Genomic DNA, 19,625 nt, shown 5'->3' with positions numbered 1-19,625 from the left:
GTAGACATTAAACATTTATTATTACACTTTATGTACAGATGGATACAGCTGTTTCTCGGGACGTGTTTTAAAAAATATACAAGACAGGCTTTCCTTTCTCACGCAAACATCATGACAAACACGTCACCGTGGAACACAAGTAGGTTAAATTATGACAAAACGATATCTCTCCATCTCCTCAGTCCACCATGAGGCCTCTAGGGGGTGCACCGGGGTTCCTAGGCAACGGGCCGGGTTGCCAGGCAACCCGAACCCTCCTTAGCTACCGGCATCGTGACCTTGCATGGAATCACGCCGGAATAAAATGGAAACGTTGTACAAACTGAAAATCATAATTGACGGCGTCTCCGGTCCGGGACCCCGCCCGGTCACCTGGTCATGTGGTCAGGTCGTCGTCGTGGCGACGGCTCAGTCCTTGGCGTCGCCCACTCCGTCCGCGTTGATGGCGAACATGGCCTCCGACTCCGGGAGGCAGGGGGAGTCATAGATTTTACAGATCCTGGTCTCTCCCCGCCCTTTCCTCAGGTACAGCCTGCAAACACAGCAGCCAATCAGAGCCTTCCTCAGGTACAGCCTACAAACACAGCAGCCAATCAGAGCCTTCCTCAGGTACAGCCTGCAAACACAGCAGCCAATCAGAGCCTTCCTCAGGTACAACCTGCAAACAAAGCAGCCAATCAGAGCCTTCCTCAGGTACAGCCTGCAAACACAGCAGCCAATCAGAGCCGTCCTCAGGTACAACCTGCAAACACAGCAGCCAATCAGAGCCTTCCTCAGGTACAGCCTGCAAACACAGCAGCCAATCAGAACCTTCCTCAGGTACAGCCTGCCAATCAGAGCCTTCCTCAGGTACGGCCTGCCAATCAGAGCCTTCAGGTACGGCCTGCCAATCAGAGCCTTCCTCAGGTACGGCCTGCCAATCAGAGCCTTCCTCAGGTACATCCTGCCAATCAGAGCCTTCCTCAGGTACAGCCTGCCAATCAGAACCCTCAGAAGAAGCCTCAGTGTTTTTTCAGAGAGATCTTCAATATCAGTCAGTCAACAGGCTGGCTGACCAAAAGCAAAACCTAACAATGAACCTAGCGATTGTTGTGCTGGCTCTTGGTTCTATGAACATCCTTACTGTACCGACAGCCATATATTGTTGTTTCTCTTTCTGACAAATGTACTTATTTTAAGTCACTTTGGATAAAACCGTCTGCTTAAACCTTTAAGCATCAGGGTAACCGAGAGTATTTAATCAAAGAAAATATCCTCATATTTTGTTGGTGCGCCTTTATTTTGAAGCCAGGAGCTCCAGCGCTACCAACAGCTAGATCCCTCACCGCGTAGTGGAGGCGTGGGCCATGATGTTTCCTCCAATCGGCTTCTTGGGGTCGGCCGAGAACATGGCCGCCCCGTCAACCTGGGCCACCACCTGGTTGGTGATCACCACGGCAACGCCAAACTGGAATCACAACAGGAAGAGGGCAGTGAGGTCTCTGAACCACCGTATACACCACCTCTCAACCCCACCCCTCAGAGGACTTAAAGGAAGGTGATGGTGGTGAACAGACAATGCAACAGGAAGGTGTAGTTCACGGTATGGTCACAGTGTGGGTGGCGGTGACGGAGGTGTAGTTCTCGGTGTGGGTGGAGGTGACGGACGTGTAGTTCTCGGTGTAGGTTGAGGTGACGGAGGTGTAGTTCTCAGTGTAGGTTGAGGTGACGGAGGTGTAGTTCTCAGTGTGGGTGGAGGTGAACGAGGTGTAGTTCTCAGTTTGGGTGGAGGGGACGGAGGTGTAGTTCTCGGTGTGGGTGGAGGTGACGGAGGTGTAGTTCTCGGTGTGGGTGGAGGGGACGGAGGTGTAGTTCTCGGTGTGGGTGGAGGGGACGGAGGTGTAGTTCTCGGTGTGGGTGGAGGGGACGGAGGTGTAGTTCTCGGTGTGGGTGGAGGGGACGGAGGTGTAGTTCTCGGTGTGGGTGGAGGTGACGGAGGTGTAGTTCTCGGTGTGGGTGGAGGTGACGGAGGTGTAGTTCTCGGTGTGGGTGGAGGTGACGGAGGTGTAGTTCTCGGTGTGGGTGGAGGTGACGGAGGTGTAGTTCTCGTGTGGGTGGAGGTGACGGAGGTGTAGTTCTCGGTGTGGGTGGAGGTGACGGAGGTGTAGTTCTCGGTGTGGGTGGAGGTGACGGAGGTGTAGTTCTCGTGTGGGTGGAGGTGACGGAGGTGTAGTTCTCGTGTGGGTGGAGGTGACGGAGGTGTAGTTCTCGGTGTGGGTGGAGGTGACGGAGGTGTAGTTCTCGTGTGGGTGGAGGTGACGGAGGTGTACCTCGTCGGCCAGCCGCAGCAGCATGCGGAGGAAACGACCGAGGTGACCCTGTCGGGCCGACAGCTCACCCCGGCCGGAGTAATCCGTCCGGTACAGAGCGGTGGCACTGTCCACGATGAGCAGAGCATACCTACACACACATTCATGTTACACACGCACACACACACCCTTATTTGGTCTGGAGGAAGCGGTGGGGTGTGGGCGGAGCCTACCGTGACTCTGCCATCATGGCGGAGGCCTGGTACAGCAGCTGGGTCTGGTGGTCCGTGTTGAAGGCCCGGGCGTACGCCACGTTGTCCAGGACGTCGCTGCCCACTAGCCCGTACCTACAGGGAACAGGCAGGAAACAGGCAGAAAACAGGGTTATTAAACAGTTAGTAAAGGGTGGGAACAGTCAGTCAACAGTTAGTAAACAGTTATTAAAGGGTAGGAACAGGTAGTAAAGGGTGGAAATAGTTATGGGTGGAAACAGTTAGCAAAGGGGGAAAAACAACCAGTTTGAAACTCGGGCTCGGCGACGCCCCAGCGGTGATGCTATTGGTGGTTGGGGGGCTTAGCCCCGCCCACTGACCACTCACCTCTCGGCCACGGCCAGCAGGCGCTCCGGCCGGAAGGTTCCCTCGGTGTCAATGTACATGGCCTTGCCCTCTCCCCCGCCCTGGTCGATGGGCAGCTGGGGACACACGGGGGGGCAACATGGAGTCACTGGCTTCAGGAGACCCCCACAACAGGCTGACCCCCCTAGCCCAGAGACCCCCACCACAGGACTCTTAGCCTGGTACCAGTGGACTCTTAGTCTGGTACCAGTGGACTCACCTGGCAGGTGACAGCCAGAGTGTGGCACAGCTGTGTCTTCCCTGTCCGGAACTCTCCAAACATCTCCGTGATGGAACCCGTCTCCATTCCCCCTGGAACAATACATAGGACATACCCTTATTTGGTCTGGAGGAAACAACAATTTAACCTTATTTGGTCTGGAAGAAAATAAGTAAGTGTGTTTGCGTGTGTGCGTGTGCGTGTGTGTGTGTGCGTGCGCTATGCTAACCCATTAGCAGCTTGTCCAGCTCCTTGGAGCCGGTGGAGATCTGGATGATCTCCGCCCGCCGCTGGTGGAACTCTGTTGCCGTGGTGAAGCCCATGGGCACCAGCTTGGCTGCCTCCGCCTAACAGGAATGACATCATCATCATCACATGTTCTGGTTACTAAAGTACTGTCTAACCCTACCAGTGTGCTGCCTGGTTACTAAAGTACTGTCTAACCCTACCAGTGTGCTGTCTGGTTACTAAAGCGCGGTCCAACCCTACCAGTGTGCTGTCTGGTTACTAAAGTACTGTCCAACCCTACCAGTGTGCTGTCTGGTTACTAAAGCGCGGTCCAACCCTACCAGTGTGCTGTCTGGTTACTAAAGTACTGTCCAACCCTACCAGTGTGCTGTCTGGTTACTAAAGTACTGTCTAACCCTACCAGTGTGCTGTCTGGTTACTAAAGTACTGTCCAACCCTACCAGTGTGCTGTCTGGTTACTAAAGTACTGTCTAACCCTACCAGTGTGCTGCCTGGTTACTAAAGTACTGTCTAACCCTACCAGTGTGCTGCCTGGTTAGTAAAGCGCTGTCCAACCCTACCAGTGTGCTGCCTGGTTACTAAAGCCCTGTCCAACCCTACCAGTGTGCTGTCTGGTTACTAAAGCGCTGTCCAACCCTACCAGTGTGCTGTCTGGTTACTAAAGCGCTGTCCAACCCTACCAGGATCTTGTCAGCCTTGGCCTCGCTGATGCCCTTGATGTGGAGCAGCTCTTTCTTGGGGGTATAGGCCACCGCCTCGATGGTGTGGAAGCCTGCCTCCGCCAGCTTCTTCAGGTCGCTGCTGCTCACACCGCTTTGCTGCAACCACACAGTCATCACTCTTCTACATTTAATACACCTGTGAGGCGGTTATAGGATTGAATAAAGGACGTGTGAGGAGGTTAAGGGACTGAATGAATATAAAGACCACCTCAGAAATAATGGACAGAGAGAGAGAGGCGATGTAAACACAAGCTATGTTGAGATGTTTCGGGGCCCTTACCTCCAGTCGACTGATGGCCTGAGGGCCGAAGTTCTCCTCCACCTCCACCTCCTCCTCCAACCGCACTTCACTCCTCATAGCCATGATGTTCTGAGGAAAAACCGACATGACGATGAACACCTTAAGTACATATAACCCAGATGACAGCTCTATACGTTACATTATACACCAATATATATGATACACAAATATATACTAACGTTATACTATGTGGTTGGATAACAATAATGATGGACACTCTCGATACGTTAAATAAATGACATTCTGATACATGTGTGTGGAAGGACGGCTGTTGAAACATAATGTATAAGATGTTATATGAGACCAAAACAAAGTCGATTTATCCTCCGAAACACAGGACCAGCTCAGACGGTAATAAAGACGACACTTATGGCTTGTCCTGAGCCGCTTATCAAGCTGCTGCCGGCTCAGAACAGACAGATAATGAGTGAATATGTTTAACTGTTTAAAATGTAAAGATATGAAATAGTCACCGGTTTGTTTTCTTCTGTGTTCAGTAGTTCGCCGAACGCTCCCGCTCCTTCTGCCTATACGCTTACGTGATGACGTTGTTTCGATGCCGATTGGTTTAAATCCAAAAGACGGAATTACGTCACCAGGACCAGTCGAAAGTCGAAGCTCTCCCAGCTTTCTTGCGAGATTTCTCGAAGGCACGCCCCCTTTTTGTCTTCATGTTTCGAAAATCTGAGAGTAGACTGAGAGCAGTGATGACGCTCTCAATAAAATGGCTGCGCCCATGAAGATTTTTTTGTATTTGTACCACGTAGATCATTTTATTGTCGATTTTAAATGCTCGTACACACTTGATTACGTTGCTGCTTTATTCCGGTCACCAATTTATGCATTGCACGGTCTTGCTGTGTGTGCAATACAATGTAAAGTTGTGTTGGTTTTCGGGCGTGTTTGCTAAAGAGGCTAATGTAGCTAACAATAAACAACGACTAGCCAATTTCATGACAAAATCACAAAAAGGCTGGCGTGGATTCAGAAACACACCAATAGGTTACGTTGGACCAATCAAGGTGCAAACCACCAGCAGCCTTCAAAGTAAAAGTTGGATCGTCGGAGTAAAAATAAATAAAGAAGCGTGAAACTTTTTACTTGTTTATTTGTTATCATACATTCGTGATCCACCGGACTCAAGATAAATCATTTTTTTAACCGGGGTTTGAGCCCAAAGCCATACATACTGTGAGTCTAACTTTATATAGGATAGAGGCCACTAAGGCTGGGGCCTTTGAAAAGTAAATCTTGGGCATGTCGGTACCACCTTTCTACAGTAGGTCCTCGCTGCTATCCTCTCTAACCAGTTTGTAGTCCCTCCTGTGTCTAACAGACCACTAAACCAGTCTAATCCCTACTGTTTCTAACAGTACACCAAACCAGTCGGTAGAGTTACGTTAAACTTCTAAATCTGTCAAATGCAGTGAATTAAAAGGCAGTATTATATCGATCCTTGCTGGCAATGAAATGATGTGTTCCAAGCTCTTTACAATGCAGGTAACAAGTCCAATTTAAAACTAAAGTATCCACAAAACAGTTTTAGCTAAAGTATTACAAAAAACATTTAGAAAGTATTCAAGGCTACATAAAAGCCAAAACAATGCTTATTCCATCACCATTAGCGTAGGGTGACATGGCAACCCATTACAAAAGCAAAAGAGATTCATCCCACAATTCCTTCTCCTCAGGTGATCCGGCCAATGCTGTGGACCGCTATTGGACGGTCTCTACTGTGAGTGGCCCCACTCTTGTTCAGAATATCATAAAGTGCATTTCACAATTGAAAACAGTCTTTCAATTTCCCATTCTGATTTCCACATGGCTGAGCAGGTGTTGGATAGTGAGGTTCTCATTGAGCTTTGCACATCTCCTCCTGTTTCGGAGACATAGGCCACAACTCCTCTCTCTGCTCCACGCAAGAAGAAGAATCTGGAAAACAAAAACCAAAGATTACAGCCTGGAAACAAAGATACAAGTTCAAGTCTGACGCAAAGATGAGGGTTAAAGTCTTTAAAGTCCTGAAATCAAGATGAAGATTGTCTGAAAAGAAGATGAAAGTTTAAAGGGCTGATTATGGTTCCACATTCACGCAACGACCACGGAGCCTTGATGGTTCTGCGCCGGGTTGTAGTGAGCGGACCAATCACAGCCCTTGCTGCTGCGTCTTCTCGACTGAAGGTTACAATTTTTGGGAGGCGCACATAAGGAGGGTCCGCAAGGACGTAAGCGGTCCGCGACCCCCTTAAGTTGCGTGAACGTGGGACGATCGTCAGCCCTTCAGAGTTCTGCACCATGTGAGTGGTTGCGTGACGTTTCCCTTTTAAAGTCTGAAGACAAAGTACAGTTAAAGGCCGGGTGCAGGGCAGGAGCTCCTGTACACCGGCTGACATGATCCAATGAAAGGTGTCCCTCTAACGACCCCACCTGTGCTCAATAAGAACCGCCACCAGCACACACACCAACAGCAGAAACACACACATTACCCTCTTCTATAGTCTCAGAGCCGTCGACCGGGTTTAATTCTACAGAACAAATATCTGATCAGAAAACAAAATGAAGGCGGTCACATATGTTCTGAGGAACTTCAAAACAGACCAGCCCCAGTATACCCAGTACAAACGGAGCCAGTATAAACAGTAGTACAAACAGAAGCAGTATACCCAGTACAAAACAGACCCAGTATAAACAGAAGCAGTACAAACCAAACCAGTATTACCCAGTATAAACAGAAGCAGTATACCAAGTATAAACAGACGCAGTAAACACAGTATAACCAGAACCAGTATCAACAAACCAGTATACCCAGGAAAAACAGACCCAGTATAAGCAGACCCAGTTTACCCAGTATGAACAGACCCAGTTGTTCCAGTAGATAGATAGTTGAAATAGACCCAGTATAAACAGACCAGGTATAAAACAGACCCAGTAGTTCCAGTATAAATTAGATAGTTGAAATAGACCCATTATAAACAGATCCAGTAGACCCAGTATACCCAGACCCAGTATAACCAGTATAACCAGACCCACCTGGGTTGATGCCCAGTGTGGAGTTATCAAAGAAGTGCTTGGGCCGGGCGAGGGTGGACCTGAGGAACTCTGTGGGGTCCACGCCGGAGGCCTTGTTGGGGTCCGGGATGTCGGCCGGAGCCTCCAGGACCCTCCGCGGGGAGTCCAGAGCCCTGTGGAACTTCTTGGGGGAGCTGAAGAAGAGGGAGGAGTCGGAGACGGCGGAGGCGTCGGGGAACAGCCTCTTCTTGGAGGGCGTGGTGGGGGCCGGCGAGGGAGGCCGCTTCACCCTGGCCTTCTCCTTCAGGGTCATGGCCCTGGACCTCCACTTGGAGATCTCTGCCTTCTGACTGGACAGCAGACTGTAGGGGGAGAGTCCCTTAGTGTGGCTCTACAGACTGTAGGGGGAGAGTCCCTTAGTGTGGCTCTACAGACTGTAGGGGGAGAGTCCCTTAGTGTGGCTCTACAGACTGTAGGGGGAGAGTCCCTTAGTGTGGCTCTACAGACTGTAGGGATCATGATAACGATGATGTCTGAAGGAGTGCAGGATGAATTGATGGGGGTCTGGGGACAGTAGGAGGGGTGGTAGTCATGGGGACAGTAGGAGGGGTGGTAGTCATGGGGACAGTAGGAGGGGTGGTAGTCATGGGGACAGTAGGCCTTACCTCTGCAGCTCAGTGACCTTCAGCTGCAGCAGGCTGATCTCCTCCTCCAGCTTGGACCTCTCCAGGGAGCCGCTGGTCTGGACCGTGGACCCCTCGGGGTGGGTGAGCCTGCAGTACAGGTCCTTGCCCTGCAGGACTACAACGAGACATCATCCAGTCAGTACAGGACTACAACGAGACATCATCCAGTCAGTACAGGACTACAACGAGACATCATCCACTCAGTACAGGACTACAACGAGACATCATCCAGTCAGTACAGGACTACAACGAGACATCATCCAGTCAGTACAGGACTAAAACGAGACATCATCCAGTCAGTACAGGACTACAACGAGACATCATCCAGTCAGTACAGGACTACAACGAGACATCATCCAGTCAGTACAGGACTACAACGAGACATCATCCAGTCAGTACAGGACTACAACGAGACATCATCCAGTCAGTACAGGACTACAACGAGACATCATCCAGTCAGTACAGGACTACAACGAGACATCATCCAGTCGGTACAGGACTACAACGAGACATCATCCAGTCGGTACAGGACTACAACGAGACATCATCCAGTCGGTACAGGACTACAACGAGACATCATCCAGTCGGTACAGGACTACAACGAGACATCATCCAGTCGGTACAGGACTACAACGAGACATCATCCAGTCGGTACAGGACTACAACGAGACATCATCCAGTCGGTACAGGACTACAACGAGACATCATCCAGTCGGTACAGGACTACAACGAGACATCATCCAGTCGGTACAGGACTACAACGAGACATCATCCAGTCGGTACAGGACTACAACGAGACATCATCCAGTCGGTACAGGACTACAACGAGACATCATCCAGTCGGTACAGGACTACAACGAGACATCATCCAGTCGGTACAGGACTACAACGAGACATCATCCAGTCGGTACAGGACTACAACGAGACATCATCCAGTCGGTACAGGACTACAACGAGACATCATCCAGTCGGTACAGGACTACAACGAGACATCATCCAGTCGGTACAGGACTACAACGAGACATCATCCAGTCGGTACAGGACTACAACGAGACATCATCCAGTCGGTACAGGACTACAACGAGACATCATCCAGTCAGTACAGGACTACAACGAGACATCATCCAGTCAGTACAGGACTACAACGAGACATCATCCAGTCAGTACAGGACTACAACGAGACATCATCCAGTCAGTACAGGACTACAACGAGACATCATCCAGTCAGTACAGGACTACAACGAGACATCATCCAGTCAGTACAGGACTACAACGAGACATCATCCAGTCAGTACAGGACTACAACGAGACATCATCCAGTCAGTACAGGACTACAACGAGACATCATCCAGTCAGTACAGGACTACAACGAGACATCATCCAGTCAGTACAGGACTACAACGAGACAACGTGAAGGAGGTGATGTCATGATGGAGGGGGTGATGTCATGATGAAGGAGGTGATGTCATGATGGAAGGAGGTGATGTCATGATGGAAGGGGTGATGTCATGATGAGGGGGGTGATGTCATGATGAGGGGGGTGATGTCATGATGAGGGGGGTGATGTCATGATGAGGGGGGTGATGTCATGATGAGGGGAGTGATGTCATGATGAAGGGGGTGATGTCATGATGAGGGGAGTGATGTCATGATGAAGGGGGTGATGTCATGATGGGGGTGATGTCATGATGAAGGGGGTGATGTCATGATGAAGGGGGTGATGTCATGATGAAGGGGGTGATGTCATGATGAAGGGGGTGATGTCATGATGAAGGGGGTGATGTCATGATGAGGGGAGTGATGTCATGATGAAGGGGGTGATGTCATGATGAAGGGGGTGATGTCATGATGAAGGGGGTGATGTCATGATGAAGGGGGTGATGTCATGATGAAGGGGGTGATGTCATGATGAAGGGGGTGATGTCATGATGAAGGGGGTGATGTCATGATGAAGGGGGTGATGTTCTTACAGGAATCCTGCTGCTCGTTCTGGGACTTCCTCAGAGTCTCTCGGAGCCTTCTCAGAGACTCCTCCTTGACGTTCAGCAGACTGCTCAGACTCTTCACCCTGCGACCGAAACACACCAGCACATCAGTGTCTATCCCCTACCTGCTCCTTAATGTAATGTGTACAGTCAGCAGAAGCGGGGCCTTACTCTTTCTGGTGCTTGCTGGTGGCTGAGGTGACCTCCACCTCCAGCTTTAGCACCTTGCCCCGGAGCTCCTCCAGCTCCAGGACACTAGGGGGCGCCTGCATCCGTGCCTGGGTCTGACAACACAACCACACTCGGTTACTGTCATGATCCACTTACTAATAAAGGGATCACTAGCTGCATACATATACAGATTCCTGTATAGAGCTTGATACTAGACCTCTATGGTACAGTGTAGAGCTAGAGGTGATAGACTGCCCTCTATAGTACAGTGTAGAGCTAGAGGTGATAGACTGCCCTCTATAGTACAGTGTAGAGCTAGAGGTGATAGACTGCCCTCTATAGTACAGTGTAGAGCTAGAGGTGATAGACTGACCTCCTCTGACAGCCGCAGCTTGCCCCTGAGGGTGCTGATGGCCTCCTCCTTGTCGTGGATCTTGGCGCAGGCGTCCTGCAGCTCCGTCTGCAGCAGCTGCGTGGTCTTCTTGTTGATGGTCAGCCGCTCACTGGACCTCAGCTGGGCCTCCTCCAGCCCCTCCAGCTCCCGCCGCAGTGCCTGAGACAACCAGGCAGCAATCAGTACAACAGCACCTAGAGCAGCACCCCTAGAGCAGCACCCACCCACTAGAGCAGCACCCCTAGAGCAGTACCCACTAGAGCAGCACCCACCCACTAGAGCAGCACCCCTAGAGCAGCACCCACCCCTAGAGCAGCACCCCTAGAGCAGTACCCACTAGAGCAGCACCCACCCACTAGAGCAGCACCCCTAGAGCAGCACCCACCCCTAGAGCAGCACCCACCCCTAGAGCAGCACCCCTAGAGCAGCACCCACCCCTAGAGCAGCACCCCTAGAGCAGCACCCACCCCTAGAGCAGCACCCACCCCTAGAGCAGCACCCCTAGAGCAGCACCCACCCACTAGAGCAGCACCCCTAGAGCAGCACCCCTAGAGCAGCACCCACCCACTAGAGCAGCACCCCTAGAGCAGCACCCCTAGAGCAGCACCCCTAGAGCAGCACCCACCCACTAGAGCAGCACCCCTAGAGCAGCACCCACCCACTAGAGCAGCACCCCTAGAGCAGCACCCATAGAGCAGCACCCACCCACTAGAGCAGCACCCACCCCCTAGAGCAGCACCCATAGAGCAGCACCCATAGAGCAGCACCCACCCCCTAGAGCAGCACCCATAGAGCAGCACCCACCCCCTAGAGCAGCACCCATAGAGCAGCACCCCTAGAGCAGCCCCTGCTTCTGTGAGTGGAGTAGACCTACTGTGTTGGGTGGAGGGGACCTACTGTGGTGGGTGGAGGGGACCTACTGTGGTGGGTGGAGGGGACCTACTGTGGTGGGTGGAGGGGACCTACTGTGGTGGGTGGAGGGGACCTACTGTGGTGGGTGGAGGGGACCTACTGTGTTGGGTGGAGGGGACCTACTGTGTTGGGTGGAGGGGACCTACTGTGTTGGGTGGAGGGGACCTACTGTGGTGGGTGGAGGGGACCTACTGTGGTGGGTGGAGGGCACCTACTGTGGTGGGTGGAGGGGACCTACTGTGGTGGGTGGAGGGGACCTACTGTGTTGGGTGGAGGGGACCTACTGTGTTGGGTGGAGGTGACCTACTGTGGTGGGTGGAGGGCACCTACTGTGGTGGGTGGAGGGCACCTACTGTGGTGGGTGGAGGGCACCTACTGTGGTGGGTGGAGGGGACCTACTGTGGTGGGTGGAGGGGACCTACTGTGGTGGGTGGAGGGCACCTACTGTGGTGGGTGGAGGGGACCTACTGTGGTGGGTGGAGGGGACCTACTGTGGTGGGTGGAGGGCACCTACTGTGGTGGGTGGAGGGGACCTACTGTGGTGGGTGGAGGGGACCTACTGTGTTGGGTGGAGGTGACCTACTGTGTTGGGTGGAGGTGACCTACTGTGTTGGGTGGAGGGGACCTACTGTGTTGGGTGGAGGTGACCTACTGTGGTGGGTGGAGGGCACCTACTGTGGTGGGTGGAGGGGACCTACTGTGGTGGGTGGAGGGCACCTACTGTGGTGGGTGGAGGGGACCTACTGTGGTGGGTGGAGGGGACCTACTGTGGTGGGTGGAGGTGACCTACTGTGAGCTGCTTCTGGGAGCTGTGCAGCTGAAGGAGGAGCTTCTGGTTGTCACTGAGGAGCTGCAGCTGGTCCGGCTCCAGGGGAGCGTTGTCCAGACCCTGCAGCAGGGTGGAGGTCTTGCTCCTCTCCTCCTCCAGCACGTTGGTTCTCTCCGCCTTCAGCGCCTCCAGCTCCTCACAGACTCGTCCCTGGGCTTCTAGTACAACCTGCAAGAAAAGGCGTACTTTAGGGTGGTGCATTGGGTGTTGATTTAACATGTCTCTGACCTGTAGTGTAGGTTATAACATGTCTCTGACCTGGAGAGTGTTAGGTAATAACATGTCTCTGACCTGGAGAGTGTTAGGTAATAACATGTCTGACCTTGAGAGTGTTAGGTATTAACATGTCTGACCTGGAGAGTGTTAGGTATTAACATGTCTGACCTGGAGAGTGTTAGGTATTAACATGTCTGACCTGGAGAGTGTTAGGTATTAACATGTCTGACCTGGAGAGTGTTGGTGCTGAGTTGAACAGCAGTGGCCGAGCGTTCCTCCTCGGCGGTCAGGAAGTCCTCTACTGTGTGAAGGTCTATGGGTGTGTGGCTGCAGGCGTCCCTCACACCCTGCAGGAAGTGACCCATCTCCCCCAGCTGAGCTGCCATGCTGCGGGGCACGGACCCCAGGCTCTGCTCCAACCCCTCCAGCAAGGACGACATTCTCTGAGACACACAGAAGACCAGGTACAGCGGTCAGCATGGGAGAAGAGCCGGCCCAGGGAGAAGAGCCATAATGTGAAGGGAGCCTGGATCAGTCTGGTCCCGTGTCTGAGCTGCTCCGTCGTCGTCGATCTAGCGTGACAGAAACGGTACCGGGCCTCACCTGCAGGTGGAGCTCCCTGCGGTCTAGCAGTGCAGGGAGTCTACGTTCCCATTGGGCGTGGAGGTCGTCGTCGGGGGTAACGGGGGCGCTCAGCAGGACGTCCTGCAGCCGTTGCTGCTCCAGCACCCCTAGGTCGCTGTGCAACAGCTCCTCCATGACGTCCCTGAAGACGCTAGCGTGGCCCTTTAGCAACATCTGGGGAGACCGTAAGGAACCGCGTTAGCATTACCCTGTCTAGCATTCAGTTAGCATTACCCTGACTAGCATTCAGTTAGCATTACCCAGTCTGGCATTCGGTTAGTATTGGTATGTCTACATTCGGTTAGTATTGGTATGTCTACATTCTGTTAGTATTGGTATGTCTACATTCTGTTAGTATTGGTATGTCTACATTCGGTTAGTATTGGTATGTCTACATTCTGTTAGTATTGGTATGTCTACATTCTGTTAGTATTGGTATGTCTACATTCGGTTAGTATTGGTATGTCTACATTCTGTTAGTATTGTGCTGCGTGCCTTCGGTTTGCATTGGGCTGTCAGGCATTTAGTAAGCATCACTCCAACTAGAGATATGGAGAGAAGATATATGGAGATAAGAGATATGGAGAGAGGAGAAGGGATATGGAGAGAGAAGAGATATGGAGATAGGAGAGCAGAGATATGGAGATATTAAGAGAGGAGAGAAGAGATCTGGAGAAAAGAGAGAAGAGATCTGGAGAGAGGAGAGAAGAGATCTGGAGAGAGGAGAGATCTGGAGAGAGGAGAGAAGAGATCTGGAGAGAGGAGAGAAGAGATCTGGAGAGAGGGGAGATCTGGAGAGAGGAGAGAAGAGATCTGGAGAGAGGAGAGAAGAGATCTGGAGAGAGGAGAGAGGAGAGAAGAGATCTGGAGAGAGGAGAGATCTGGAGAGAGGAGATCTGGAGAGAGGAGAGATCTGGAGAGAGGAGAGATCTGGAGAGAAGAGAGGAAAGAAGAGATATGGATAGAGGAGAAAGGAGAGAGGAGATATGGAGAGAGAGACACAGTGCGTTCACATGCAGAGTCATTATCGGATAAAGAAACGAATAAGACCTCAACCGGACTTTTAAAATGCATGTGAACACCTTTACCCGATCTACTTCGGACCGAAATCGGTACATGAACGGACAAGTGAGATCGAATAAGAACACCTCGATAACTCGATCCTAGTCGGGTTTCGCGTAATGCGCATGCTGGAGATCTTGAGGCCGAGGACGTGAGCGGGAAGTAGAAGGAGACGGTAGTCGTGTTGTTGTCGCCATAGACATTCAATTCTTATTTCTTTATAAATATAAATATTTAATTATTACTTTATATGTTTATGGTTGTCGCCGTCGGAAATCGAGAAACTGTGATTTATTTAAAAAGGTGACCCAGAAGATGGAGGAAGCCGGTGTCATGCCATCACCCCTATAAAGTGGAACCCCTTATCATCATCAACACCCATTCAGTACACCCTACGCTTCGATTTCACCCAAGGCTGAATTAAAAGTACATGTTTTATCTGTCAAAATAAACATTTCTTTCTTTCGTTTATTCATTCATTGCGCCGCGACCGAACTGACGGGGATATTCTCTGATATTATGAATCTTGAAGACCGCATCGGGTTCTCAGACTCTCTGGTACTTCCACAACAAAGACTCGTAGTGGGGGTTATCTCGGCCATGGTGGAGAAGGAATAGGGGGGAAAGGAATTTTGGCTTTGACTCTGAAGTCAAGATTGAAACGCTACACGGAGGAGAAAGGGATTGTTTCCGTATGCGGGACAGCTGTCAGTTCACTTCGGGTCCATGTCATTTCTCCCACGCTCCATTGTTCCGTCCACTCGGTCGTATGCGGACTCCTCCCACTGGACTCCTCCCACTGGACTCCTCCCACTGGACTCCTCCCACTGGACTCCTCCCACTGGACTCCTCCCACTGGACTCCTCCCACTGGACTCCTCCCACTGGACTCCTCCCGCTGGACTCCTCCCACTGGACTCCTCCCACTGGACTCCTCCCACTGGACTCCTCCCGCTGGACTCCTCCCACTGGACTCCTCCCACTGGACTCCTCCCACTGGACTCCTCCTCCGCCGCCGGAGGAGGAGTCCGCATACGACCGAGAGGTCGGAACAATGGAGCGTCGGAGAAATGACATGGACCCGAAGTGAACTGACAGCTGTCTCCTGAAAGCATCTTTCTCGAATGCCGCCTGTGTTTGTTGTTGCTGGGACGTAGAGGCCAACCGGAGGAAAGGGCTACAGCGCCACCTAGGGTAGCGGATTCAGCCATGCTCCGATCTCTTAAAGGCCATGTGCGTTCGGATAATTGACACGGTCAGCTAGCTGTCCCATGTGAACGCACTGACAGACAGACACAAAGAGGACGTAGAGATATGAGCTCACCACGGTGTCTCTCAGGGCCTGGTTGGCCTGGTTGTTGTTTTCCAAGATCTGGTTGTAGAGCTGGACGAGGGCCTTGGGGAGGTCGGGGAGGTGCTGGTCCTTGGCCTCAGAGATATCCACTAAGGCCTGTTCCAGCGGAGCCGCGCTGTGAGCGCAACATCTGCCGATGAACAGCTGGAAGCTCTCGTCGGACTCCTGGAGAGAGACAGGCGATGGTGAACACATACTCCAGGTTCAACCTGACTGGTGAACACCCTACTGCCGGTGTAGTTTATGTTAGTACCGTCTATGTAGTAGGGGTGTAACGGTACACGTATTTGGACCAAACCGTCACAGTTCAGGCACTTCGGTGCGGTTACAGAGGCGTACTGCGGTGCGTAAATGCATGCAGGCATACATAGCGCTAATATGGCGAATGTAAAGGCTTGTTTTGCGATGCGGAATTTAAAACTTGAAGTCGGAGTTCCACCCGGACCGTTTAGCCAAAGTATACTACTCCGCTCCGTAATCCGACTCCGTAACTACGGAGACCCCTCAGCAGCTCTCCGTCGGGATGTCAGATACGCAATGCAATTCGCCGCCCGATCTAACTTATATCTTGACTACAAACCATGTAAGCAGCAGTGTTGTAAATAAACTTCCAAAGCTTATTTGGTGTTTTATTGGTCCTTAAGGTGCAAAGTAAACAATGTACAAAGTAATTACGGTGCAAGTCAAACCGGAGAAGTGATTCAGGAAATGATTTTGTTAGAGGACCAATCACAGCCCTTGCCGTCTCCGTTGCGTCGACCAGTAGGTCCATGGCGTCGACGGATAGTTAAAAAATATTGGATGCATGCGTAAGCTACGGAGAGGGTCTCTGACAGGCTCTCCGGCTGTGGAGAGGGCTCTCCGTGTCTACGAACAGCACTTTAACATGCACACGCATTTGAAAAGGCACCATCCAGGTGTTACTATCACCGTTGCTGTGAAAAAAAAAACGCGCTGTACAAACCCAGCTCACAACACTATTCCAACAACCCCTGTCTGGGAATTCAGAAATGCAAACGCCATAACCAAGTTTATTGTTTTTTCATTGCTGCTGATCTACGGCCATTCTGCGTTGTTGAGAAACAAGCAGTTTTTAAACGTTTTCCCCTTAACTATTAACCGTCTGTCTATGTTAGCACTGTCTGGGTAGTTTATGTTAGCACTGTCTGGGTAGCTTATGTTAGCACTGTCTGGGTAGCTTATGTTAGCACTGTCTGGGTAGTTTATGTTAGCACTGTCTGGGTAGCTTATGTTAGCACTGTCTGGGTAGCTTATGTTAGCACTGTCTGGGTAGCTTATGTTAGCACTGTCTGGGTAGCTTATGTTAGCACTGTCTGGGTAGTTTATGTTAGTACTGTCTGGGTAGTTTATGTTAGCACTGTCTGGGTAGTTTATATTAGCACTGTCTGGGTAGTTTATGTTAGCACTGTCTGGGTAGTTTATGTTAGCACTGTCTGGGTAGTTTATATTAGCACTGTCTGGGTAGTTTATGTAAGTACTGTCTGGGTAGTTTATGTTAGTACTGTCTGGGTAGTTTATGTTAGCTAGTTGTGACCCTACTTTAGTGAACTGTAACAAAAGATGTGGGAAAAAGTAGATCCCTAACTGTCTGTGGGTTTACAGCACCTTGAGGCGTCGAGTTGTGTCCTCCTCTGCCCTCCTGGTCACCACCTCCTGCAGTCCAGTCTTCTCCTCCTCCTCCTCCATACGGTTCCCCACCTCCTGCAGTCCAGTCTTCTCCTCCTCCAAACGGTCCAGCACCTCCTGCAGTCCAGTCTTCTCCTCCTCCAAACGGTCCAGCACCTTCTGCAGTCCAGTCTTCTCCTTCTCCACATAGGCCAACTTCTCCTGCAGTCCAGTGTTCTCCTCCTCCAAATGGTCCACCACCTCCTGCAGTCCAGTCTTCTCCTCCTCCAAACGGTCCAGCACCTCCTGCAGTCCAGTCTTGTCCTTTCTGTTGAGGGACACCTCCTCCTTGAAGGCTCTATTCTCCTCTACCCTCTTGGCCAGCTCCTCCTGCAGCCTAGTCTTCTCCTCCTCCATACGGGACAACGCCTCCTGCAGTCCAGTCTTCTCCTCCTCCATACGGGACAACGCCTCCTGCAGTCCAGTCTTCTCCTCCTCCATACGGGACGCCTCGTGCAGTCCAGTCTTCTCCTCCTCCATACGGGACAACGCCTCCTGCAGTCCAGTCTTCTCCTCCTCCATACGGGACAACGCCTCCTGCAGTCCAGTCTTCTCCTCCTCCATACGGGACAACGCCTCATGCACTCCAGTCTTCTCCTCCTCCATACGGGACAACGCCTCATGCACTCCAGTCTTCTCCTCCTCCATGCGGGACAACGCCTCCTGCACTCCAGTCTTCTCCTCCTCCATACGGGCAAACGCCTCCTGCAGTCCAGTCTTCTCCTCCTCCATACGGGCCAACGCCTCCTGCAGTCCAGTCTTCTCCTCCTCCATACGGGCCAACGCCTCCTGCAGTCCAGTCTTCTCCTCCTCCATATGGGCCAACGCCTCCTGCAGTCCAGTCTTCTCCTCCTCCATAAGGGCCAACGCCTCCTGCAGTCCAGTCTTCTCCTCCTCCATACGGGACAACGCCTCCTGCAGTCCAGTCTTCTCCTCCTCCATAAGGGCCAACGCCTCCTGCAGTCCAGTCTTCTCCTCCTCCATAAGGGCCAACGCCTCCTGCAGTCCAGTCTTCTCCTCCTCCATAAGGGCCAACGCCTCCAGGAGCTCACTCCTCTCCATCCTGATTTCGGTGAGCAGTTTCTCCAGCTGCTGGATCTGGAGGAGGATTGGGAGTAAGAAGGAGTAAGGAGGCGCAGGATGCTAGAGACTAGAGACCAGAATATGCGGTGTGGTGCTGGACCTACCTGCTGTGCAAGGAGATCCTCCTTCTCCTGGTGGTCAGCCCTCTGCTCCCGATTGATCTGCTCCTGGGTAGAGGAGATCGAGAGGAACACCGCATTTAGAGGACGCAGTCTGTGAAACTAACATTTTGTAGCGTTCCAGTTGATGTTTGAAGTGGTACCATGTGGATTTTGTCCTGGGTCTTCTCCTCTCTCAGGGCCTCCAGGAGCGCCTGCAGCTGCTCCCTCTCCAGGCTGAGAGCGGTCACCTCAGACACCAGTCTCTCCACCTCCTCCCGACCGCCGACGGAGCTCTGGCTGGCCCTCTCTGACCTCTCTGACTCCAGTTCAGCGGACAGGCTCTGGATCTGTGTGGAGACAGTCGCCAGGTTGACCTGCTTGCCATCTCTCCCGAACATCTTAAACTGATCAACAATATTTCTTATGGAAAACTAAACATCTGGTTGGGTTTTTGTATCCCAAAAGTCTCCAAAATTCCAAGTCCATTGGGTCTCATTAGGCTTGGTTGAGTAAGGAATTCTCCAATGCCAAGCAAAAAACCAAAGGGCAACTATGGACTAAGGAGCTGCAGGTTAGGGATGCACCGTCGCCATTGTCTCAGCACGATAACTCACTATTGGGAACGTGTCGATACAGAGTGCTGATACTCTGTACTTTGACTACTCATGGCATTTTCAGTGAGTAGTACGAGTAATTGAGCACGATATTGGGGAGTTGTCCTGGCATCTGACCTGCTGTTTGAGCTCTTGTAGCTGGGCCTCATAGTCCTGCAGCAGCTCAGTCTGAGAGGACGTCTCCTCCACCTCCTGGGGCTGGACCACCACCACCTCCGTCTGAGAGGACGTCTCCTCCACCTCCTGGGGCTGGACCACCACCACCTCCGTCTGAGAGGACGTCTCCTCCACCTCCTGGGGCTGGATCACCACCACCTCTGTCTGAGAGGACGTCTCCTCCACCTCCTGGGGCTGGACCACCACCACCTCCGTCTGAGAGGACGTCTCCTCCACCTCCTGGGGCTGGACCACCACCACCTCCGTCTGAGAGGACGTCTCCTCCACCTCCTGGGGCTGGACCACCACCACCTCCGTCTGAGAGGACGTCTCCTCCACCTCCTGAA

The 19,625-nt window shown here is 52.0% G+C and overlaps 2 protein-coding genes across 2 annotated transcripts in view; both read right to left on the bottom strand.

Moving 5' to 3' along the window:
- Positions 1–103: 103 nt before the first annotated feature.
- rad51 (RAD51 recombinase) lies at positions 104–4,919 on the bottom strand. Its single transcript, XM_079753298.1, has 10 exons — positions 4,871–4,919; positions 4,377–4,466; positions 4,055–4,192; positions 3,355–3,472; positions 3,126–3,217; positions 2,888–2,982; positions 2,522–2,635; positions 2,310–2,439; positions 1,326–1,447; positions 104–532 (listed from the first exon to the last, which is right to left on the bottom strand). The coding sequence occupies exons 2-10, from the start codon at positions 4,458–4,460 to the stop codon at positions 409–411; spliced, it is 1,017 nt and encodes a 338-aa protein (XP_079609424.1). The 5' UTR covers positions 4,461–4,466; positions 4,871–4,919; the 3' UTR covers positions 104–408.
- Positions 4,920–5,526: 607 nt separating this feature from the next.
- Positions 5,527–19,625, bottom strand: part of cenpe (centromere protein E) — a 33,170-nt gene continuing 19,071 nt past the window's right edge. Inside the window, exons 31-44 of the mRNA XM_079754155.1 lie at positions 19,240–19,620; positions 18,670–18,855; positions 18,512–18,574; positions 17,265–18,422; positions 15,609–15,803; positions 13,203–13,397; positions 12,830–13,042; positions 12,345–12,551; positions 10,622–10,801; positions 10,249–10,361; positions 10,063–10,160; positions 8,072–8,207; positions 7,428–7,768; positions 5,527–6,329 (exon numbers count right to left, since the gene is read on the bottom strand). Of these exons, the coding sequence (XP_079610281.1) occupies positions 6,250–6,329; positions 7,428–7,768; positions 8,072–8,207; positions 10,063–10,160; positions 10,249–10,361; positions 10,622–10,801; positions 12,345–12,551; positions 12,830–13,042; positions 13,203–13,397; positions 15,609–15,803; positions 17,265–18,422; positions 18,512–18,574; positions 18,670–18,855; positions 19,240–19,620 (3,546 nt within the window). The 3' untranslated portion in view covers positions 5,527–6,249. The remainder of the gene's footprint in view (positions 6,330–7,427; positions 7,769–8,071; positions 8,208–10,062; positions 10,161–10,248; positions 10,362–10,621; positions 10,802–12,344; positions 12,552–12,829; positions 13,043–13,202; positions 13,398–15,608; positions 15,804–17,264; positions 18,423–18,511; positions 18,575–18,669; positions 18,856–19,239; positions 19,621–19,625) is intronic.

The sequence above is a fragment of the Pollachius pollachius genome, assembly GCF_949987615.1.
Source record: "Pollachius pollachius genome assembly, chromosome: 16".
NCBI classification, from domain to species: Eukaryota; Metazoa; Chordata; class Actinopteri; order Gadiformes; family Gadidae; genus Pollachius; species Pollachius pollachius.
The sequence above is the reverse complement of the archived record's forward strand: the minus strand, read 5'-3'. Positions and strand labels throughout refer to the sequence as shown.